At 34.1% G+C, this 25413-nt stretch overlaps 1 protein-coding gene across 2 annotated transcripts in view; it reads right to left on the bottom strand.

The window, feature by feature from the left end:
* Positions 1-25178, bottom strand: part of LIN28B (lin-28 homolog B) — a 129564-nt gene extending 104386 nt beyond the window's left edge. Inside the window, exons 1-2 of one of the 2 annotated variants that reach the window (XM_054505478.1) lie at positions 25145-25178; positions 17139-17326 (exon numbers count right to left, since the gene is read on the bottom strand). In XM_054505478.1, coding sequence (XP_054361453.1) covers positions 17139-17326; positions 25145-25178 — 222 coding nt within the window. Of the gene's footprint in view, positions 1-17138; positions 17327-18145; positions 18156-25144 lie in introns of those variants that run through there. The other variant, XM_045866045.1, reaches the window with a different exon arrangement.
* Between the last annotated feature and the right edge of the window lie 235 nt (positions 25179-25413).

The raw sequence follows: 25413 nt of genomic DNA, 5'->3' as shown, positions 1-25413 counted from the left end.
CCGATATCAAGACAGACTAGCCCCATTCTATACTTGAGGAACGGACTTGCATTCATTATGCTCTTTACTTCTGTTATAAAGAAAGATGTAGATAACTATTTTTCTACGTTACATTTTATAGTGTGTGGGTAATCTCACTTATCTGCTAAGTTTGGACTCTGCCATCCCTTATACCAGATATCCTTTTCTGCATTATATCAATTGTAGCATATCTGCATTTTTTTTTAAGTTAAAAAACAAAGAAACAAAAAGAGGAGGACAGTCAGGATACTTGGTACTCCCCTTTCAGGCATGAGGCTAGACACGTAAAGTACATTAACTCAAATCCTCGCAACCCTATAAAATTAGCATTGCTACCTGATTTCTATAGACAGGAAATCTGAGGTAAGGAAATGTGACAAAATTCAAATAGCTAGTAAGCACTGGAGCTGGGATTCAAACCCAGGTCTATCTCACTACAAGGTGTCCACTATTCACATTTAATATCATCTCATCTCCCTAATGATATTGCCACTTCAAGCATTCATTGAACATCCATGTCAGTTTTCTCTGGATTTAAGAAAAGAATTAGACAGGTAAGCCCTTCCCCTCCAATAAACTGTAGACACTTTAGACTTAGCAATAAACTACAGTAATAAATATAGCACAGAAGCCACCGTCTTTTCTGCTAAGGGTTGGGGTACAGAAACTCAAAAGTGTTCTGGGCCCACAAGTGCAGAGTTTATCAGACATAACTCAACATATAATGAACATGTAAGAGTGACATAAAAAGGGAATTGAGGGGTACCTGGGTGGCTCAGTTGGTTGAGCATCTGCCTTTGGCTCAGGTCATGATCTCAGGGGTCCTGGGATCAAGCCCCGCATGGGGCTCCCTGCTCCATGGGGAGCCTACTTCTCCCTCCCCCTCTGCCTGCCGCTCCCCTCTGCTTGTGTTCTCTCTGTCAAATAAATAAATAAATAAATCTTAAGGAAAAAAAAGGGGAATTGAAAGTAAGTTGAACACTAGCTTTTCTAAACAACACAAGTTCACATATGCTCTCTTGGTCAATATGAATTCTGTTAGTTCCCTATAAGCCATATCTTTGTTTAAATAAGCCATATCTTTTTATCCAATGGAAGAGAGGGAAAAAATATTCTTAATGTGCTTTCAGAAATGTTTTTGAGTAAGAATTATACAAAAAGCATGCACCTATGTATTGTAGAGAATACAAAATTTGGTAAAACAATTCCACTTAGAGTTTACAATTTTTTTTTGAGGGAGAGAGTGTGTGTGCAAGCGGGGGGTGGGGAGGGGAGGGAGAGGGAGAGAGAGAATTTTAAGCAGGTCCCATGCCCAGGGCAGAGCCCAATGCGGGGCTTAGTCTCACCACCGTGAGATGACCTGAGCCAAAACCAAGAGTCAGATGCTTAACCAACTGAGCCACCCAGGTGCCCCGAGTTTACAATTTAGTAGGAGAAACAAAACAAAATATAACAGAAAACAATCTCTGACAAGTGACCCATTATTTATAAAGAGTTTTGGAGTTTATAAGAAGGAACTAAGCAATTCTAGCTAGAATAAGGCCTCAGAAAAGAAGAACCTGAATCTGGGTCTAGACTCTGAAAGATGGCAAGGATTTCCAAAAGTGAAAGAGACTGGATATTAATGATCTTTATAATCCTATAATGTTCAATAAAGTTCCATTTTCCCTCCTGCCTGTGTATAACCCCCTTCCTCTATTAGAATATTCTTTTCCTTGTTCTTTGTCTACTCATTCTTCATCCCTCATCACAAATTTACGGCTCCAAAGAAGCCTTCCTGACCCAAGGACTAGGTCGGGTTCCTCAGAGTTACAGACATATAGCACCATGAAACTTTTCTTCATAGCACTCACAGCAGTTTTTATTTTATTTTCATTTGTGTGATCTGACTGTCTGTCTCCCCTACTGTTCTTTAAGCAACCCAAAATCAGAATCCCTGTCTGCTTTTTGTTCACAATTCAATCTCCAGCACTTAGCATAAGATAAGCACATAAATATAAAATTTAAACAGCTAAAAATGTTGCTGGAACCCAGAGATTTAAGAGCATAGCTCTGGAATCATATTGCTGGCTCAACTGCATGAAATTAGGCAATTAGGCATTCTAAGATTATTTCTTCATCTGTAAAAATGAGACAATAATAGTAACTCAGAGTTGTAAAAATTTAATGGATGTAGAATGCTTAGTAGTACTTGGCACACGCAAGCACTCTATAAAAGTTACATGATAACTAATGTTAACATTCTGTGTCACTGTTACTGATGTCATGATTACCAACATTGCTACAATACTGACTGGCTATAGCTGAAGGGCTCTCTTGTGTTGGCAGAACAGAAGCATTGGTTGAGGGGTTACACCAATGGCTTTGGATGAATGGCACATAGGATCAAATGGTAGCAAACTGGAGTCTATCCAGGGGCATGCATTAGTGGGAACTTAGTATTAGCAAGCAGCCAAAAAAAACCCAAAATAAAACAAACATAAATGTTTGTTTCTCTGGAGGAGGCCTGGACAAGTAGATAGAAATATATGATTGCATTCTAACTATATTGTTAAAGTTATTCTATTGAAAGATTGCTTACACTTACCATTTTTATATTACCTGAAACATGCTCACTATTGTATTCTTGTATTTGCCCTTTAAAAACATAATATTTAAAATTTGCAAAATATCTTTGGTTCATTCCTTAAAACCTAAGTATTATGTAATACTTACTTTTACATTTATCATTTACTATTACATTTATCAATCTGTCAGATATAAATTGAGACTTCTAAAATCCTCAATAAGCTAATTGTGAGATTCCATGACCATTCTGCTTAAGTTTTTCAAACCAGGGTCAACAAGTAGAAGAGATTTAAAAAATGCATGTGGAGCTAAGGAAGGGATTGCCCTTTAAGATGAGGAAATGCTAGCAGAAATATCTCTAACACAATGGAAGAAATTTGGGCCCTTCAGCAATCTTATACTATAGTTTATAGTGTTTACCCCACTGGATCTGCATTTTTTACTCATCTTGGGAAAAAAAGAGATTTTGTGAACAATCTAAGGAAGTAAATAATTACAACACTTCTTGATCTATCAATATCAATTTATTTTCACTGTTGGCCTATTTTATGATTCAGTTTGTGGATTCAAAAGTCCTCCCCTAGGGCACCTGGGTGGCTCAGTCGTTAAGCATCTGCCTTCGGCTCAGGTCATGATCCCGGGGTCCTGGGATCGAGTACCGCATCGGGCTCCCTGCTCTGCGGGAAGCCTGCTTCTCCCTCTCCCGCTCCCCCTGCTTATGTTCCTGCTCTCGCTATGTCTCTCTCTGTCAAATAAATAAATAAAATCTTTAAAAAAAAAAAAAAGTCCTCCTCTAGGCAAAAATATGTTATACACAAAAATATTATCCTTAGGGGCGCCTGCGTGGCTCAGTCAGTTAAGCATCTGACACAGAGTAAAACATTTCATATACACTTTCTTTGGAAATTTAGGTAAATGCTACAAATATCAGTTAGTGTGTAGAAATGTTAAAATTACCTAACCATCCACTGCTTTTGTTTATAACTCATCCTCCTCCTCAATGTTAGGAAAATCACTGGCAGCAACCTTTAAATACAGTATAAAAGATTTAACCGAAGCTAAGTAAAGAGAGGAAAAGTGGTGAAGGACTAGGGACTTTGCTAATGCCTAAACAGAAAAAGTAGACTTCTTTTTCAGTAACAACAGTAATATCCAGTGTACCAAAAACAAATTTTAAAGTAGAATAAATTTGAAAAACTCCTATTATCTATTATTAACATTTTCTCACCCATACTCTTCTCTGAGGGATGATACTTCTGCTATGCTAAAGACAGACAATTTGTGCTGAGTGATTGCTTTTTCCTGGTATCTCTAGAGCTAGGGCCTCAGGCTTCCTTCCGAAGGGGCAAGAGGAGGGGGAGGGGGAAAACAAGGGAAGAAGGAGACTAACTAGAGTCCACTTAGGGCCTTCATAATTCCTAGTGGCAGATCAAATGATAATGTTTGGGCAGGGAATACTTTGGGAACATCATAGTGCTTTAATAATTTGAGTAATTTCTTTTTTCAATTTACAGCCAAAATTTTTTTAAATGTAAGTCAAAATAACACTATTGTATTAAAATCTTACTCTGAAAACTTTTTTTTTAGTTTTTGATGTAATGTTCAATAATTCATTAGTTGCATATAACACCCAGTGCTCATCACATCACGTGCCCTCCTTAATGCCCATCACCCAGTTACCCCATCCCCCCCACCTCCCTTTCCACAACCCTCAGTTTGTGAAAACATTTTTCTATGTTTTATGAGATTTTCGAAAAATCATTCAGATTTTGTAAATTTGGGTAACTGAATATATGTCAAACATTGAATCTCATAGGAAATTCTGGATTACCTATACACATATTATATAATGGTTTAATAGTGACCAGTATTTTTTAAAAGTAAAGGTAGAAAAGAGGGAAAAATGGTCAACGTAACAAGGGAATTTCCCAAACATTATCTGTTAACATTTTTAAAAATCAGAATGTCTTTACAAAAATAAACACACAACCCTAAGATAAAGAATATGTACTAAAACAAATGTCCATATTTACTTGGCCTTTCATGTACTTCAACTACTTAAAAAATTATTTCCCATTTATTATGAAGTTTATTTTAGGAGAAAGAAAATCCAGAAATCAAATCATTCATGAACTGTATAGTCACAATAATCCACATGAAAACAAGTAGCAATACCCCAAATGGTATTACTCCCACAAATGAGCCTTATGCTTTCGGACAAATATGAAGTCACTTAAAGCCATATAAATTCATTGTAAAAATTACTTTTCTGGGCACAAGTTAAAAAATTTTTTGCAGGAAAAAACACAGAGTTATAAAAGAAAAACATTCAACTTTCACCTTCTAATATTAAATTTTGTTTGAGGCGGGGAAAAAAGCACATAGTACACATACAAAAAAAACTCAGTAGCAATTTTTTTAAAGTAGGCTTTTGTTTGTTAATATTTTTATTTTAAACTTACAGTGAGACTAAGATACTAAATAGATTATTTCAACAATAAATATCAGTACTAGATTTAAATACTTGAGAATAACCTTGGTGTTTTATGAATAGCTTGCTACCCAAATGTATATGAAGTAAGATCACAGAAATAAAAGATCTGGTATCCTAAGCCTTTCCCAAAAGCAAAATTTTAGTGACAATTTAAACATTAAATAAAGCATCAATAAATATTTATGTTAATTAATTAAACAGAAAAAGAAATATCCAGTTGCAAAGCACATGTAAAATAAATCACTTGCTATAAATTTTAATATCAATAAAGCATGGACCAGCACATTAATTACAGACTTCATACCAGATCCTAGTTATTGAAAAACTGATACATCCACTTTTATTAATAGAAACTTAAGAAGCTTTTCTATATATCAATAAATTTTTCGTATTTTGAAATCTAATTAACCAAGTATTTGGGATTGATAACAAAATCATAGGATTAAATATCGTTGCTCTTTAAGATCTATAAGACTATAAAAATGAAACAATGTTTTTCTATGGAACAAAAGTCTGGAACATTTTATTGAAATATAATATTTTAAATAAAAATGCATCCTAGATTTTAAAATAGTATTGTTCTCAAAAGTCTTTTAAAAGGATTTACGTGTTTGGAAATATCATGTGCCAAAGAACACTGTTTTAAAAATCTTTGAGGAGATATTCTTTTAAAATTACCATTATTTCAAATATTTTACTTTTTAGTGACAACTATATTGTTCATTAACATAGAATTTAAACATTTGAAAAGATAGCTTAAGAGCAAGTTCAAACAACCTTAAAGATTAAATATTTAATGATTCATACTAAATCATAACATAATGACTAAATCACCAAATAGAACCAAATATCAACATTTTCCTCACATTATCTAACTTCATAATAAAATATTTGTCCATTGATATTAATAGCCTAAGAGCTGCATAGCATTTTCTCCCAAACAACCACCTACAATGCTTATTATTACTGAAAGGTTAGATGGAAGAGGAACAGGAGAAAATGTAACCAATTAATTTCTTCTTATATTTACATGCAGTCCTGTAACACATTTCTTTCTTTTTTCTACCAGCAGTTTTTCCTTGCTAAATCATCCCAACCACCACTCCTACTTTCTTTACACTGAGTTCTGAGAAATAAGCTACAATTCAGAAACCCCAAATGATGCTAAAAGAAAATAGAAAAATAAGTACACTATGAAGGTACCACAATGTAGATAACAAGAGGAGTATTATTTGAAAAATCTATTTAGTGACCTTTTTTGGCTTCCTAAGAAAAACAACAGCATGTATGTAAACTGAGGTACAGTTGTTGAAAAACAAATATTTTAATGCATAAAACACCTGAATTCAATAAATATTTTCATGAATATTTCATATAAACCTAAAACTTTGATATCTTACTCATTTTGAGATTCACTTCCATTCTATCTGTAGCTAACCAAAAGGGAAGTCACATGACTTACACAATGAAAGAGAAAGAACAGTTTTCTTTCCTTTCCTTTCTACAGGAAGAAACAAAAGCTCGGTATTAGCTATCCAAGGCCAATGGGTGGGGCCTGTAATGGATTGAGGTTAAAATCTTAATGGGGGCCCACTCGAACCTTCTGAAAGCATCAAAAATGTGAAAACGGCAACCAAAGCTTACAGAAAATAAGAAGCATTTAATGTAAGTTAGTTTTCGCAACTGGAAAATTCTATAGGAACCTAATTCAGTTTCTAAACAATGTTGCTGCTTTTGTTGGGGTAAAATCACCTAACTGTGATTCCCTAGCAGATACACACACCATCCCCCACTGGCACACAGATACTTCACAAGCTTCTTGAATAAATAGGAGTATCCAATGTCCAGGGTGATGGGTGGTCCTGAGGTCCTGAACCAGAGCTGTATACTTTTAAGGGATGCTGAGATAAGAACAAAGTGTTTTGTGTTTGTTTTAAACCTGGCTCTGTATTTAAACTCTTCACACCATTATTGATAACAGTTCATAAACTTGTACTATAATTGATTCAAGCAAATTTTAACTGTCAGTATAAATACTGGAAATTAAATATATCAAAACAAAATAAATACTTTGAGACTTTTTATAGTTCTGACTGAAATTAACTAATTCAATTTACTTTAAAGTAATCACGACATTTCAAAGCTGTAAAATCTCCACCTAAGATAGAGTATCATTACACTTTCACTACCAACAGGGTGCTTTTATAATAGCTTATGAAATAACACGTATTTAAATGAAATTATATATACCAAATAAATTGCAATGCAATGAAAAACTTCTAAATTAGTGAAATTAACCCATGCAGAGTCACAATCAATCATCAACTATTATGCCCATTTTTATACTCCAGGCTTTATTTTAAGTCTAATAGAAAGAGATTTTTTACAGAGCAGAAAGGCAGGATTTACAAGTGGCCCAAGGAAAAGATAAGCAATGAATAGTTCTGACCCCAGCTTCTCTGGTTTGATCAAGTGGGTCTGCAACCTGAGCCAAAGGGCGCAAATTCCTCACCATTCAAAATTCTTCAATGGCATGGGGGAGGAAACAGTGAAAGGGGCAAACGTGCAAATCCAACTGTCCTTAGATTTAGTATTCAACTAAAAATTTTAATTAGAGAGCTAAATAAATGAGCTCATTACTGTGATTAAATTTTGGATTCCTAGTTTAACCAATCCTAAAAAAAAAAAAAAGCAGCTTTTTTTACTTGTTAAAATTGAAAAAAATTTATTCATTTATCTTAAATGTATGACTTACACAGAAATGTGTTAGGTATGTGTCTCTAATATCATTTAATCGATTTAAGGAAGTTGTTGAAAGTGGAATTAGTCTCCCAAGTACCAGTGTTCCAATATTGTAAGCAAAATGATGTATTATTAAAGTCATACTTTGGAAAAACAGTTGAAAGAATTCATTACAAGCTCCACAATATATCAAGGATCCATGAAGTTTTTAAAGCAATAGATAGAACTTGTGTTGTCAGACTTCTGTTACAAATTGAACTAAGGATAAAGAATTCATCTGAATGAAGAAAATGTTAAGATAAAAGAATTTAGGCATTATAGTATCTGGGCACATTCTAGCTGCTATCAGTAATGGCCTAGGCAACTGCTTACAAAGCCTAAGGGAATAAATGGTCATGAAGAAATCATGGCCAGAGTAAAGTTAATTTGAATTTTACATAGAGTCTTTAGATAATACAGCACAATAAAACTGAACAAAATCTTAAAGTTATTAGCAAACTTAAAAGATTTTGAAATAAATGTCAACTTTAAGATTAACAAATTGTTTTTGTTTTTGTTTTTATTATTATATTATGTTAATCACCATCATTAGTTTTTGATGTAGTGTTCCATGATTCATTGTTTGCGTAAACACCCAGTGCTCCATGCAGAACATGCTGTCTTTAATACCCATCACCCGGCTAACCCATCCCCCCACCCCCCCTCCCCTCTGGAACCCTCAGTTTGTTTCTCAGAGTCCATAGTCTGTCATGGTTCTGCTCCACCTCCGATTTCCCCCCCTTCATTCTTCCCCAACAAAGTAATAAATTAAAGCGGGTTTTGATTTTAAAAAGTGGACTGTTATAACAAAAGGTTAAAGCAGCTAGTAAAAGTTAAGTGTGTTATTAATAGCACAGTAAAATGATTCTAAACATTGGTAAAGATAGTTTCTACACAAGAAATCTGAAAACTGGGTGCCTGGGTGGCTCAGATGGTTAAGTGTCTGCCTTCGGCTCAGGTCATGATCCCAGGGTCCTGGGATCAAGTCCCGCATCAGGCTCCTTGCTCAGCAGGGAGCCTGCTTCTCCCTCTGCCTCTCTCACTGTCTCTTATGAATAAATAATCTTTAAAAAAAAGAAATCTGAAAACTATGTATTTTAAGACTGATAAGAAATCACGGTATTTAGCTCAAAATTTGAAAACTAACATTATTTTATCATAGTTTCCCCCAATTTAAATAGGTAGAAGCTACATAACTAGGTTTCATAAAAAAGTGAATGGTTTATGGGAAAAAATGATCCACTGCTTTTATACATCGTATGAAAAGAATGAGAATTGGAAAAATCTTATTACAAATTTTGCTAAAAACAATAAAATAATATATAGCAAACTGTAGAGCATAACTCTTAAGTCTATCATCCAAGAGTGATTTACACCTACTATGTGATCAATAAAAAAATACATGAATAAATATTGAACCAGAAATTTTTCTAGAGTAACCATTTTCTTACAAGTTAGTACTTTTACACAATAAACCATCTTGCCAATTTATACCTCTAAGAATGTTTACTCAGTTGAGATAGAAATTCATTATATTTCTAAAAGAAATTCATTAAATTTCTAACAAGAAATATGAATATCAATAAGCCTAATTATGCCCTTTAGGTAGGCAATGAGTTTACATTGCATGAAAAAGTACCATAGGATAAATGAAATTAAGACAGAAGATCAGTGAAATGCATACTAATTAATCTTACTTTCATAAACATAGAAACTACTAGTGAAAAAGCAAGCAGAAATAACTCTAAAGAGAAACAAAAAACATTAAAGTAAGTGTGGGCTGTATTTGATAAAGGATACTGAATTGTAGCTTATGTCTAAACTGACAAAGTTAAAAAGAGCCAGGTCATTTAACCAGTTACTATGACATATCAATAATCATACAGAACAACTAAACCTCCTGTCTTCAAAGGTGACTGACTACAAATGGACACAAGGAAAATTTGGGGGTGATGAAATGTTCCGTATCATGACTGTGGTGCTGGTTACATAATTTGTCAAAACTCATCTAACTGTAACTTTAAATTGGTGAATTTTACTCTATATAAATTATACCTTAATAAAGCAGAGAATGCCAAAAAATAAATGACATGAGTTTACTATCTTTTAAAAATTTTGACGATTTACATGGTGAGAGTATCAATAAAAATACAGTGCTCAAAATAAAAATTAAAACTAACCTGGTAGTGTTACATTCTTAAATTTTCATGTATACTACCTCAATGAGCCCTTACCTTAACCTTGAAAAATGGGGAGGAAAGATATTATTGAACACATTTCACCTATGGGAACACTGAAGCTTGAAGGAAGTGACTAGCCAAAACTAAGAAAACCACCAAGTGGCAAAGCCAAATCCAAACCTTCCTTCATTTCTGATCCTTTATTCCTTAGTCTACCACACTACCACTTAGTAATATTAACTATGTACAACAAACATCACTGAGCCCTTAACTATCTCCCAGGCTCAGTATTAAATGCTTTACATGTGTAATAACATTTAATCCTCATAATAACCCTATACAAAAGTGGTTACTGTTTTGTCCCCTCCCTTTATGGGACCCTGAGACACTGACAAGGTAACTCACTTCCCCTACAAACAATGAACTCAGATTTGAATACTGATCTATGTGACCAGAAGCTATACTACTGTATAGTACCTCACAAAGATTAAATAATTAGTTACAGAGCAAAAGGTATTATATATCACAGCAGGTCTATTTCAAATAATACTTTTTCTTTAGCTTATACTTAAGAATACACAAACTGGCTATGTACAACTGAATACTCAGGTAAAACTCATGATAAAACAAACTATTAAAACAACCTGTATGACTAATTCATTTCCAAGACCCTATTTATATCCTGATATTTTAAACAAACAATATTATATGCCAGAAATTAAGCTATTATATAACACATTTTGCCCAATTTTAAAGAGAACACATAAAAGAAGGTACCAATTTAATTTTCTACTATGAATGTATGCCTCTGAAAATAACTTATGTGTGATTTTATTGTGATAAGGACTAGGTTACATTTTAGTTTATTTATTAAACACACACTTGCTATACAATTTATATAACACCCCAAAAAATTAGGTATTAATTACTCCAATTTGCTGCTGGTTTTAAAAAGAAAGGTAAGACTAAGCCTATCAATTATCTATAAATCTTAGGTTAGACAGCATTTCCAAATTGTCAAATATTTAGACATTGGGTGGGGGGGCTGTAATTTTCAGATAATTTTCCAATTTGTTGCTAGATGGAAAATAAAATCAATCCTGATATATCAAAATGCAAAATAACAAATACTTTTGTTACTCATTCAATAGAAGTACTCATTAAAAGATAATTTCTAAATATACCCCACTGAACCTACAATGTATTTTCTTGAATATGTTACTGTTAACTTTTCAATATTAGAAGATGTTGTAATCAAATTCTTTTAGGAGAGAATATAAACCATTTAAGTTTCTTATGGACTGTGTATGTTACAATGCCATAACCTATAGTACCTATATGTTGAACAAGTTGAATTTCTTGTTACTTAAAATTCAGTGAGAAATATCTCAAGATATAAAGAATTGATAATAATAAAATAACTACAGTTCATATGTAGTTCCAAATCAAGTCAAAAGAATATCATATTTAAAGTAATACATTTCCAGTTTAATTAATCAGAAATACCCTCAATTTGTTTAGGTTATACTTGGATTAGAAATAAAAACACAGCACACCATATTTTTAACTAGTAACTTTTAGGTTAATCACAATACCAAAAGAACTACTCAGTTAAGATATACAAAACTATCTGCAATTATCTATGTAATTTCTGAACAGAAAGAATTCTGGCAAGTTTAAATAATAAGGCTTCCTTGCTGCCCCAAAGCAACACAATTTACAATGATCTCACTTTTTATCTACCATGTTGAATGCAGGCAACAAAGGAAGTTTTTAACTTCTTATGAAACCCAAGAACTCTACGATTCAGTTAAAGGTAGATTAAAGTTGTTATGCTAAACACTGGTAAGTGGTTTCTCACGTATTTGTTTAAAAAACAATTCTTTGATTTATTGCCTTCATTTTTTGTGAATAGTCTTCAAAAAAAAAGAATAAAAAATAAGTAAGAGGAAAATATTTAAAACTTACAACAATAATCTTTATCCATTTTTACTGAAGTACAGTTGATATGCATCAATAGTATTTAACATGAGGAAGACTATCTTAAATATATGGCCAATTCACATATTGGCCACATTCAATTTAAACTGAATTAGAATAAAAATGTCTTTTTAGAAGTAAACAAAAACAAAAACAAAAATGTCTTGAAAATAGACCAGCATTTGAAAATCAGAAGGAAAATTATCTAATATCTTTCAAGACAATAAAAGTCATAAAATTTTGATTTAAATGTCTTTACATGTGATTTTATGATTAAATAGCTTTAAAGCATTTCATTTGGGATTCTTCCAAATTGGTCAACTGGGCAAATCATCTTGAAAACTTGGTAGTTTTAGGAACAATTTTCAAAATATTAAAATGTGTAATTCACTAACAAATGAGCTGTAACTATTAATGATCATATTTTTTTAATTTCTAAGATTTTGCTATGTCTAAATAATTTTTGACACTGATATTTCAACAGCCCCGAGAATAATAATAATCACAACCATTCTGTGAAAAATGTATTCATGCTAAACTATGATAAAAATAAAGATGGCTAATAAATTGGTGATGAAATATTATGAAAAAATCTTTAAACATGAACATACTGGAGTAAATCTGTTTTCATGAATTGCATAATTAATAATCACTGAGACATGAACTCTCTGCTACATCAACTGAACTGTGTATAATACATAAAATTTTCATGTATTTAAAAACTATTCATCTCCAAATGTTTTCATATCATATGCTGTTAATAAAAATGCCTTAAATTTATCTCAGTTACAGAAATATTCCTATTTCTCCTATTTCCATTGCTTTGAGATGTTTTCTGAGCAAAGTAATAAAAGGAACATAAATAATATATTAAATCGTTGTAATATGGACATTTGAGTTTTCCATTAAGATCAAAGTATAAACCAGAAATAAAAAGCATAAGAAGAAAACATCAATACTTGAAAAGTAAATTAAAAATTCAAAACCAAATTATTAATAAATATTTAAGCCTATTAAATAATGGTAGCTAAATTACAGTCATTTTGACATTACTCTTTCTCTCTGGAAAAAAAATTCTTACATAAATAGTGAAATAAATGAAATACATTTATGTTAAAAATTCTTTATACCATAGTTGATGGCAAAGAATTCCAGATATATAACCGAAAAAGCAAAGAAAATATTATTATGCAAATGAGCTGAAGAGAGGAAAATAATGAGAATGGATTCTATACCCCCACCCCAACAAAGTTTATTTTTTCTCATTAGATGAGAAAATGACTTTGGAAATAAATATCAAAATTTATGTAAAGAAAAACTTAAATGATAATAAACATCAGTAAGTAGTTATTAGGAAACATTGCCCTTCTCCAAAAAGATCTAACTTTAATTACCATGTGACTCATCTAAACTATCATTAAATATTTAAGTTCTGTGAAAGTTTATAATATTTCAAAAGGTTGCAAGAGACCTATCCAGGTAATTTAAATATGTTATCTCACAATCTAACTATGAATGCAATTTTTTTAACTTATCAGTAACAATAAACTAAAAGAAGTATTAATTATTAGTACTTACAAAATAATTGTACTCAAACTGATGAAATCACCTTAGTAGCAAAAGCAACCTAGACTTACAAATCTGTATTAACTATGTATGTATATTCTTACTTCAGTTGAGAGACAAATCTCTGCTTTGCACTGGATCCTCAAGTAAGAAATTCCTACAAATGTATCCTATTTACAAACTAAATCATCATCAAAATTGTCCAATTTTAATTATTAAATATTTTAAGGAACAACTCAAAAACAATAAGCTGTAACAAAATTCAAAAATACAGTATTTATATATTCTTATAAGTTTTTAAAAATATTATTAAATGCTATCGTTTCCATATTAATGTGTGTCAGAATACATATATTCATTACCAATCCATAATCATATGATCATTTAAATCACAAGTTAATATTAGGAAGTCAAATGAAGACTGCCATTTTTAAACCACCAGTGGTCACATACCATCCTCAAATAGCAGAATCTCACTGCATTTATCAACAAGTCTAAAGATAAGAAGGGTACAGCACCTAAGTCTTGTTTATTTTTGAGAAATTGGTGACATTACAGAGACCAGAAGAAAGTGTGATTGTATTCTTGCCAACAAATTTTAAATAGAATTATGTTAACTATTAATGTACAGCTCTATTTTAAAACTACACATGCATATATTCTCTTCATTTCATAGCAACTAAATTGTTCTTGATGTGCAATTCTTTGCAGTAGAGTTTTCTTTTTTTTGCTATTCCTGTTTATTTTTATGTATTTTTTTTATTTATTTTTTGTTGAAGTATACATAGTCAATATTTTTTAAAGAAAAAAAAAATCCTGAAGCCACAGCATGAATTTTTAAACATTATGTTAAACTACGTTAAACTAAAATGATTTTTTTATTTCCCCGAATACATACTATTAAAAATGTTTCATAGTACTTAAAAAATATCTAGTGACACATGTACTTCTGAAGACTCAAAAAAAAAAACAAAACCCAAAACTATTCCATGTACTTAAAAATAATGAATAGATATCGGTTCAGTTGAACATTTAAAATTCCTAATTACCTACAATGCTTATTCTTTCATAACAAAATAGTATATAGATAATGAGGGAAAAATCTAATTTGAATCATATATTAAACATAGTATGCTTTCAAAAATTCTCATACAGTAAAAATGCCAGTAAAATAATAATTTTTAAAGTATTTTAAAAATTTTTGTTAAATGGTCCTGAATTGTAACCTGATTGTGTAAGTGATGCTGACATGATACCTGCACACATCATTTATGACTATTTATTATTACCTGCAATTGCTTGGCTAAAATCTGTAGGATTCCTGCCTTGTTCAAAACAATTATTCATATGATTTATATGCAATTTATGTGAGTCCCAATATAAGAGAAACTCCTCCACCAAGGCATCAAAATCAAGAAGAAAAAAAATAAAAACTGAAATCTACATAATTTTTCCCTACGAAAAAAGTGAGATATATTTCAAAAACGAATACTGTAGTCATCAAAAAAATTCCCTGAAGTATCATTTTCTAATTTTAATTTAAAGAATATCACTGCCCTGGTTTGTTACATCACAAAAATGCTAATACTTAAGTTTTATCAACTTATTTTTACATACTTCTTCCTAAAAATGTAAGAACACAAATATATACATTTTATGAGAATTTTTCTCATGTATCATTTTAACACTGTTTTATTAGTAAATACACGATATGTAACAGATTAAAGCAAGCTTAATATTAATAATCAACATTTGTACTCTAGAAACTGTTCACTACCTATAAATAAAAGTTTTCCAGCAATATAGTATTTCATAATTCGTGGATATACTTAAGTTTACCAACATATAACCATTAAATAGCTTAAATTTGGATGTCTTGTGGTTCTAAATATTAATACTGGTTAATAAAATGTCTAATATTTGAATGTATTAAAAGGTAAACACAGGAAACCAAATTATAACAAGGTGTGATCAAAGAAGAAAAGGGCTATTTTTTTTATTTACCTATAAAACAAATTTATGAGATCATAAAGAACAATTTAACAACCTAAAGAAGGTTCAAAGTGGGGAAAGCCAGAGCCTGAGAGAAAATGGATTTGTCAATGATTTCAATCATTCAGTATAGGGAGGAAAAAAGCAGAAAATGTAGGTTCATTTTGCAATATAAAGTAAGAGGCATAAAATCCAGTAGCCTGTCTATGGCCTTCTATTTATATATTTAAACCCTGTTTCAATTCACAGATTATGCTGATCCTTCTACATGTAAACAGCCAATAATGATGGCCAGGCCCTTAGGAAAGGAAAACACACACCACACAGCAAGGTCAGGAAGCTACCAACCACCACAGGACAACAGATCAAAACAGAATGGTTTCATATGTTTCTATTGTTTATATACTTAATTTGAAGATGATATTCCTTGGGGAGTAAAGGACGTTGTAAATATTACCAGGAACATGCAACACAGAATCAAATAAAATACATACTTTTCTTGCAAATATACTAAGTATTTCTTGCATGTATCTGTCAATCTGTAGTATTGAGAGCCATTCATTCAATTTTTTAAACTTAAATGTCAAGCCAAAATAAACCTCTTTGGTCTTAAATCCCTTTACTCCTAAGAATTCCTTACAGAGAATTAACTTCTTTCAATGAAATAATCAAGCTCACAAACTGTATTTTTTTTTTTTTGCTATAGATTAAGCAATAGAGGAGTGAAAATGGAAGAGTAGTACTAATTCACTTGTTTCTGAGTTAAAATTTTGAAAATAGTAAGCAATGACATTCTGTTTGGTATTTAAGCACCTTAAAAAATTACAACACAATATAAGCAATGGTGGAAATTTACCCAAAATAGCAGACTAGAACATTTTAAACACACAAACTAGAGCCACAGCTGGCCACATGTTTTTTGAGTTCAGTTTCTTAAAGAGACAGTATCCTTGGACCTATGCCCTACAAGGGAGCACATTTCTAAAATGTTTGATTACCAAACATCTTCTCTTGGCATTTCTTCAAATCCACAGTTGGCCAACAGTGTTCTATTTTATTTTACTGTAAAATCAAATTATTTTTATTTGAATCCACAAATGACTATCAGGGAGTCAGAAACGAAATAATAGGGGAAGCTACTGTGACTTAAGATATCTCAAATAAGGAGACCCATAGATTTCCTATAATAGCAAATTTTTTTAAACTTAAAATGATCACTCTTTCTTCATTCATTTCCCCACTCATTCACTCAGCAGAGGCGACAGAGTATATTGTAACCCATAACACCGGAAGCTACACTACACCAATTTCGCTGTCGAATGAAGAGGGGAACTTGCTAATAAAGTCAACCAGCACCCAAGCAGTGAAATTTCAAAGACTTCATTTTCCGTTTAGGAAAAGATACCCAGTAAGGGGCCCATACACATACCCTAAAAACCGGATTAACCCAGGATGGTAAGGAAGATTTTCTCTTTCAGTGTACGTCCATTGACAAACCTACTGACCAACTCCTGCACATGGAAAAAAAGAAGAGGGGTGATAGAAGTTTGGCTTACTTGGTGTACAAACACATCGACTGGAATATCCAAGGGGCTTCCCTCTCGGTTTATCATGGAGATGAATCCAAATCCCATTCGCACATTGAACCACTTACAGTGGCCAGTTCCGTGCAAAACTTGGGATTCCTCCTCTGCCTGCTCCGGCAGCTTCCCGGGCTCTTCTCCACCACCTTTGCTTGCCCCGCCTGAGTAGAATAGGACAAAAAGAGTAAGTTAGCCTGGATTCCCAAACTGTTCGTTGAAAGAGAAAAAAACTGATTGGGGTGTGGGGGTAGGAAATAGAAAGAAACTCGAATAAATGGTTGATTCTTTTCTTCTACGGAAAATATTTAAAAAGAAAGGGTTAAAAGGGGGAAGCGGGGGGAGGAGGGAGCCACACTGTTCTATCGATCACATCAACTTCCACTTTTCTGTACATACGTGTACTTTTTCATTTAACTCCATTTTCCAGCCACATATTACAGTACAGCATGCGATACTTTACTTGCATATTGCTGATTTAACACTGTTCCCATTTACAAAGAGAAATTTTCAGCGGAACTATTCTCTCCTGAGGGCACGAGGAGGAAAGAGAAATCGTGAAGATGGTTAGAACTAGTTAATGCACATGCGGCAGCAGTGAATCCAGGGCTATTTGCAATGTGCATACCCCTCCCCCCCAATAACTTTCAATTAAAGTTGGGGTGGAATGGGGGAAGGGGCAGGTGTATAAAAGTTTTCTTGGGCTCACTAACTGAAACTGCGCTTAATCACACTCAAACAATTCAAACAATAGCCCACTGAAAGCTTTTCAAGTTGTGAATCAGTGTGGGCGGTACAAAACATTTTTGGAGATCTATAACAATAGGTTGCAGAAAGCCCCAATGCGCGATAGGGAGTGGGGGTAATGCCCCGCATTGGGGTAAAAGGGGAAGAGGGGACCGGGAAAGAAGGGTGGGAAAGGGGGAGGGGGGAGAGAAAGGAAGAGAGAAAATCACAGTAAAACAATAGAAAAGAAAATTAACCTTCGGCCATGTTGCCCCACGGGCCCTCTGCTCCAAACTCGTGAGATGAAAACTTTCCCTTTGGAACGGAGTGATCTTCTGCATCAATCTAACATCTTGATTTTGTGCGATCACAAATTTAGCTCGCATGGTCTAACGTGCTTTCCCTCTTTTGATTTTTTTCTCTTCTCTCTCCAGTTTCTGGCCCCCTGAGCCACGTGACTTTGTCAATTACATGCTTTCTTGCTACTAATTTCACCTCGGATCCTTAAGGGGCTGGCAAGAGGAAGAGATAACCAATCGCCATTTCATCTATGCTGACATCAAAATAATTTATGAATGAACATGAAAAACTCAAACGTTATCTTAAAGACAATTTGGGACGCTTCTTTAGGATAAATCAGAATGCTGATTTTGTGCTTTTACTTAAACACAATGGAGGGAGTGTGAATCGTCGATTTAGAAAAACGGCAGTCATATATGCGCCCACGCGTGCCTTACACACAAGCCTGTCTAAATAATCTCATTTAGGGGGAAAAAGCCATTTAAATAAAGCAACCGATGTTATGCTTTTTTTCCCCCCCTAGGAAGTCAGCTGCTCCATAGTAGTAAATCTGCTTGGGGTGAAAATTTCATATTTAATTCAGTTCTTAGAGGAAAATATATAATTTACAAACGATCTAATTAAACCTAATTACATCTCCATGAAACTTTAGATAATAGTAACATACACCTACAATAAGACGAAAACACACAATTTCCTGATCGTGCCCCGAAATTTTTCAAATTTAAAATAAGATCCTACCGGAAAAATCGCTAGCACCTCCATGTACTCAAATTATGTTTAGGTTTATCATTTCGGAACATTTTGAAGGGGGAATTGTACTTCACAGGTTTCTCCGCCATCTCTTTCCGGGGGAGGAGATGTGATTAATGACTTCCTAAATAACAGCCCAGTTTTCCAGCCTAACATAGAGTGAACCTCAATCAGTGGCGATTGTTCCCCAAGAGCAAGACGACGTAGGGCTGGGAGGGGGAGGGGAGCGCCAGGCAGGGGAGGTGAAGAGGAGCCGCCAGCACAGGCGGCTGCAGAGCCAGAGAAAGAGGTGGGGGAGAAAAAAAAAAAAAAAAGCGGTCGCGGGCGGGGGGAGGGGTGGGGGGAGGGGAAAAGAAAGGACAAGTGGGAGAAAAAAGGTAAATTCATATCATATTGATTGGACCCTGACATTTAAAAAGTCCACTACCAATAGATAGAAGAGTCGAATAAACGAAAATTTAATAACGGATTAGGCTCCTACCGTCCCTTCTCTGGCCTGGCCCCAGTTTCAAAATGCTTACCCTTTACCTTTCAAATTGATTCAAAGGATTGTTGATTACTAGATGCTCACGCCAATATTACCGCCCTCATCGAATACTACAATAAATATTATGGATCAACTAGAAATGCTTTACCTTTAAAATATAAAATATAACCCGTCTTTGAAACATTAAAACGCCCCACCACTCTTTCCCCCACCCCACCCCCCCTTTTCTTAAACAAGCAGTTTACGGAGAAACTGTACAGATACCACTTCCCTTCGGCAAAGCTACCGAGTTGACCCTCCCCCACCTTACCCGCAATCCCCCTCCCCGGCTCTTGAAACATGTCTACACTCCTAACTCTTAACACTGTTTCTCACAAACTAAAGTGTGGGGATTCTGGATCTAAAAGCTTTTGAAAACCCACAGAATGCACCTATTTATACCTCGTCCCCATATTAAATAACTAAATATAAATTCATACTAATTGGTTCAGAACTGAAATAAATGGGGTGTGTGTAAATATGTTCTTTTCAGCTCTTTGTGGTAAAAGGCATCAATCAAGACTGATCAATTTGGAAAGATTTTTCATGTTTCTTTTGTTGTTTCTCAGGAAAGGAGGCAACGCTTTCTCATTTTATTTACTTTGGGGAGAATAACCATATTCCAGCTGGTATGGAGGAAAGCAAAAGTGTAAAAATCCAAATGATTTTGCAAGAGTAACAACAAAAGCGCTCAAAAAAATTATTTGCTAACAAAACATTTTTAGGCATTGTTTTAGTAGTAGAAATCAACTGATTACACTGACCTATAATGAAGTAACTTTAAGATGGCATTTCAGGTGAAACATTTCACATAATATGAAATAGAAAAAAAACTAATTTAAAATAAGTTACATGTTTTTTATATCTTAAATGAACTACTTTTAAAAATCAACATCTGATAAAAAAAATTAACATCTGAAAAAAATGAACATCTGGTAACAGAGAAAAATAATCTGAAAAGTATTCATGGAAATTGAGGGTAAGTGCTACTATTTATATGAAAGTAATTATCACAAAATTCACAGACCAGTATAGTCTAGTGTTGTCACCAACACACACATTTATGGTAAACAATATTTTATCTGTAAGTTTATTTTTAATTAGAAAATAGTTTAATCATCATAAAATCAGAAACAATATATAGGTGGATTCTGAAACCCTTGTTGATTATTAAATTTGATGAGATTCAAACCTATCAATCTATATATGAAAAGTGTGAAATACCATAACTGAACCACATTGAATGGTATGGTTATGAGAGTCACAGCCTTGCCTGATTGGGGGCCTCCAGTATTAGTGGAATTAAGGTAGGGTTCACTGGACTGGTCACTGGTGTCAGAGGTTATCGACTCATTCATTTCCTGAGAGGGACATCAGCCTTTTAAGTTGTGTAGAAGGCTTTTTCCAACTGGGAACTCTGAGAAATCCTCTAACATTCATTCACAAAGAATTTAAGGCAAATCCGTGTACATACCTGGGGGTGGGAGAAAGACAGAGGGAGAGAAGGGAAGAGAAAAGAGGAGGAGGAGAGGAAATTGGGAAGGGAGAGCAGTGAAGGAAGGAGACACAGTGAGACAGAAAATATCACTCTTTCAGGGATAGGGCACAGTCGTTTAAATAGATTCGTCTTTTCTGCCTACCTCCCCCACAATCTTTCGAGACTTAGAGCTTTTTACAAAACTGACCATAATCTCTTTAAGCTCTTAGAGTGCTTCTTTCACATAAAATAGTCCTATGAATCTCCTAGAATGCTTTCCAATTTGTCACCTTCCTGAAGTCTTCTGGTTTTAATTTTTTTCTCATTTCCTACTTGTTTTCAGTGCCAGAAAGACCTGTGCTTGACTCAAAACGCATGTCTTGTGAAAGCCAAATGTTTTAGTAGCTTAATTTATCATAGTTCTTTCAAAATGTTTCAAAAATGAGTTCAAGTAGTTACAAAGAATCATCAACACACTGGGGAGAAAAATTAAGGAATTAACCTATTCATATGCCTGTTGGTCATCACAATCTAAGATTTCTTCATTTAAAAAACGAAGTACACATTTTATTGGCTGTTTTCTTTCTTTCTCTCTTTTTCTTTCTTTCTCTCTCTTTCTTTTTTTTCAAAAACTCCAAGAGTACAATGCAAGGAACCGAACAAGGTGCCAGAGCCACCGAAGTGGTTGTCAACTATAAGCAATGAGTGACTTCTATTACAGCAGAAACAATGCTTTGGTTCTTCTTAAAACTAGGAGGAGGGGCCGTGGCACTGTGGCGAGCGACTCCACCCGCGCTCTCCTCCCGGCAAATAAGGCCGGGGTCTGCAGCCCCAGCGCTGCCTTCGCAGCCGCTAGTCTTCCCGCGCAGCTTGCGCCCCAGGGTCGCCAGGACCCCCAGGCCAGCAGATCCGCCCTTTCACTCCACCTCCCGCCCCAGCAACTTCCTCTCCCCTTTCTCTCCCCAGTCACCTTTCCCTTTATTCATCACATCACCACCTCCTCTCCAGAAGTCAAACCGTTCCAAAGAAGACTGGTGATTTCTCACTAATAAGGGGCTTTTAAATTTGTCGTTTTGTCCCCAAGAACACCAAACAAAAGAAACCCTTGCCTTCACTATTATGAAGGCAACACTTGGCACAATCTACTACTTTTACTGCATTTCCAGATGTATAGCACTTATAATTTGGTCCCTTTATCTGTGAGATGTCTGTCTCCGCTAAGAGAAGTGAAGTCAAGGGGGACGCTGAATCAGAACCCCAGAGACTGACCACCACCCCCACCCCACCCCCACTCCCCCACCAGGCTAAACCTAAAATGGAGCTGTCTTCAGACAGAACCCTGGCGCCGTCCTTTCGGGAAGCCAGGAAAACGTGGCAATGCGCCTTTGGAGGATCAGGAAAAGACTTATGCGGGGAAGGGGGTGGAGGGGCGGCTGGGGATGATTTTAGGGAACCAGCTCTGGAGCCCCGGGTGAGGTTTCCCGCCCAAAAGCTGCAGACCCACACGTCGGGCAAACTGTTCCCGATCCCTCCCACTCACTGTGTTTCAGCAAACTACTGGCAAATAACTTTTCTTGAAATTCTTACAATACGGAGTCAAATGAAAGAGTACTCGCCTGGGTGCGCTGGTCTTATGGTTGAGGCACTTCAGAATTGGGGGGGTATTTTGTTTTTGTTTCCAAAAAGCAAAATTCCGTTCTCATTTAATTTCCTTATCTGGAAGCAAAATGCTCTGGCTTAAACACAATTGTTCCAATTTGAGAATTTTTACACAGCTGTAAAAATCTCTTAAAATTCTTCCTTAAATATCTTTACACATTTCCCCAGGTATAATTAAATTATGGAAAAACAGGAACCGATTAGCATAAAGTTTAAGTTTTCCAGACAGATTGCCTTCATATTTCAAAAATAACTTTCTTTCCTTTTGGTCAGTTATGTTTCAGCAAAAAAGTAACACAACACAATTAATTCAGAAAAGGGGCATTATTTTAAGACCACCATTTTGTAGAAACTTTCTTTCAAAAAAAACTGGAATAGAAAAAATTCTATTCTATTAACATACTTCTCCCCAGTGAAAAGGAGGAATATAATTTTATTATTGCTCCTCCCAAATATTTTCTGAATTGTGCTCAATACTTCCTTAAATGATTTTAATTGGAACAGCAATAGATTTGAAAAATCATTTAGTAATAAACATTACATTACTTTGCCTAAAATAGCCTAAAATAGCACAAAAAGAAGCTTCATGATTTATTTGAAAGATGAGTCATATTTTTCACCTGTACTACTTGAACATGTATTCTTCATAATTTAAAGATATTTTTGCAGTGAATATTTTCAGTCTGTAGAAATTACACTAAATAATGTAAACATACAAGTCTTTACCTGTCTCGCAAAGTAATGAATGAAAGTTTATTCTTTAAAACTTAATCTCATCAAAAGAAATAATAAGCTGAAATAAGTGTGGACTGCTTCCAAGTTATTTCTTTTAATATCTTCACTTTGAGTTTATTTGGGGGAAAAGGAGAGGTAGAGGGAAAATGGAAAGGAAAGAAAGCAGGAGTGAAAGATTAGGCAAATGAGAAGAAATCTTCAGGCTTTAAAGATGCCTGTATAAGAAGCAAATCTGTGGAGAAAAAAAATCTAACTATATTACTGGAGACCAGGGGTGCCTGGCTGGCTCAGTTTGGTAGAGCATTGGACCCTTGATCTCAGGGGTTGTGAGTTCGAGCCCCATGTTGGGTGTAGAGATTACTTAAAATAAATAAAACTTAAAAAGAAAAGAAAGAAACTAGAGGCCAGAGTTCTGGTCCCATTTAATGACTTTATGACCTTAGGCTAATCATTGAGCTTCTCTGGGTCTCAGTTTCCTCATCTGCAAAGTGAGGAGACTGAACCAGTCAATGTTCAAGTCTTTCAGCTTAAATGTAATCTCTGGAAATAAACTTTCTTGTGGTCAAAGTGGAACCTCTGCCTGGCCAACCCTTTTTTAATCACAAGAAAACACAGACATGAAACTTTATTGCAGTCACTTAACACATTGGCGTTAACATTATTGCCCAACAGAAAAGAAAAAGGCCTCTGGACTGCCTCCAATCTGCCACCAGAGAAAAAATATAATCAGTAGTAAGGGGCAACTCATTGGTAAATGAAAATATTGTAGCAACTTTTCAGAATCTTCTTTTTCATGATACTCATTAAAAGCATCATCTCCATGTCAAAGGATTCACTCTAGAGAAAAGTCAAGTGTTTGTCAAATGGCAGAGCCTATCAGTGGCTTCCTCATTAAAGATTTGATCCCTACTACTTCCTCTTGCTACCTACAATCTTATATTTAATAAGCTTAATAATAAAATAACAGCTTTTTATTTGTACTTATTAATGCTCATAAACTTTGTCATATTACAGCTTTTAAGTGTGTTTTCAAAATAATATTAATCAAAAGTAGACCCAAGACACTAAATTCAGCAGAGCAGAAGCCAAAATACTACATTATTATCAAATACAATTGTTACTGAAAAGTGTTGTAAGTTTTCAGTTAATTTCAGTAATAAAAGAAAATATTTATGTATCAGAAGTCTAGGTTTTATAGCACACCGAAATAAATAAAAGGATATATATTTTTAAAAGTCTAGGTTTAAATCGTTAAAAGTTCGAATGATTTATTTTTATAGTATAATGAGGAACAAATTTCATACATGTTCATGAAAAGCAAACTAAATGGAGCTTCCTAGATTAAGAAAATTTCCTGAATCCCTGAAAAATGTTTAATATATTATGCTATTTGTTATGGTAAATTATCTGGAAATAGTACCAAGTGTCATCTTTAAATTAATTCAAACAGGTATCTGTCAGTTCCTATTTTTATATGGGAGTTACAAAATGAACAAGCCACAAATCTCCACAAGCATTTAAATATCTATTATCTATCTTGTATGACAAATGGAAAAGGAAATCACAAAATCCAATACTGCTAAAGTCAGAAAGAAAAGGAGTTAATTAGAATATTCCATCCATGCAATTCTGGTGGGAGTATCAGTTTATAGATGAAATCATCTGGAGTACAGTAGGATATGGTACCCATCTTGCCAAAGTGGAGAATTCCTGAGGGCTGTCAAGTTTTCTTATATGCCTCGAATAACCTTTTTAAAACCTTAGTCAAGTTAAATATTTAATTGGGAAAAAAAAGTAAAGACTAACCTGGGGCTGATGAAACCTGGTTGAATGACCTCATCGTCTTCTGAAGAACCTAAAATCAGAGAGCTCAAGTCAGTACTACATTAATTGCCTATTTAACTGCCTCTTCTTCAGTTTAATGGCTTATTAGAAAGCAATAAAATGCCTAGGTGTTTGACTCTGTGACGTGACCTGTAAACTTTTATTTAACAATTTAAGACTCACCCAGCAAAATCACATAACCAATTGGCATAAACTTGCTTTTCATTCCTATTAAAGGACATTGGTTTAAA

This window comes from Mirounga angustirostris, unplaced genomic scaffold (assembly GCF_029215605.1).
Source record: "Mirounga angustirostris isolate CCGP_5_RB_7025 unplaced genomic scaffold, mMirAng1.0.hap1 SCAF_8, whole genome shotgun sequence".
In the NCBI taxonomy this organism is placed as follows: Eukaryota; Metazoa; Chordata; class Mammalia; order Carnivora; family Phocidae; genus Mirounga; species Mirounga angustirostris.
This window is presented reverse-complemented; position numbering and strand designations above follow the sequence as displayed.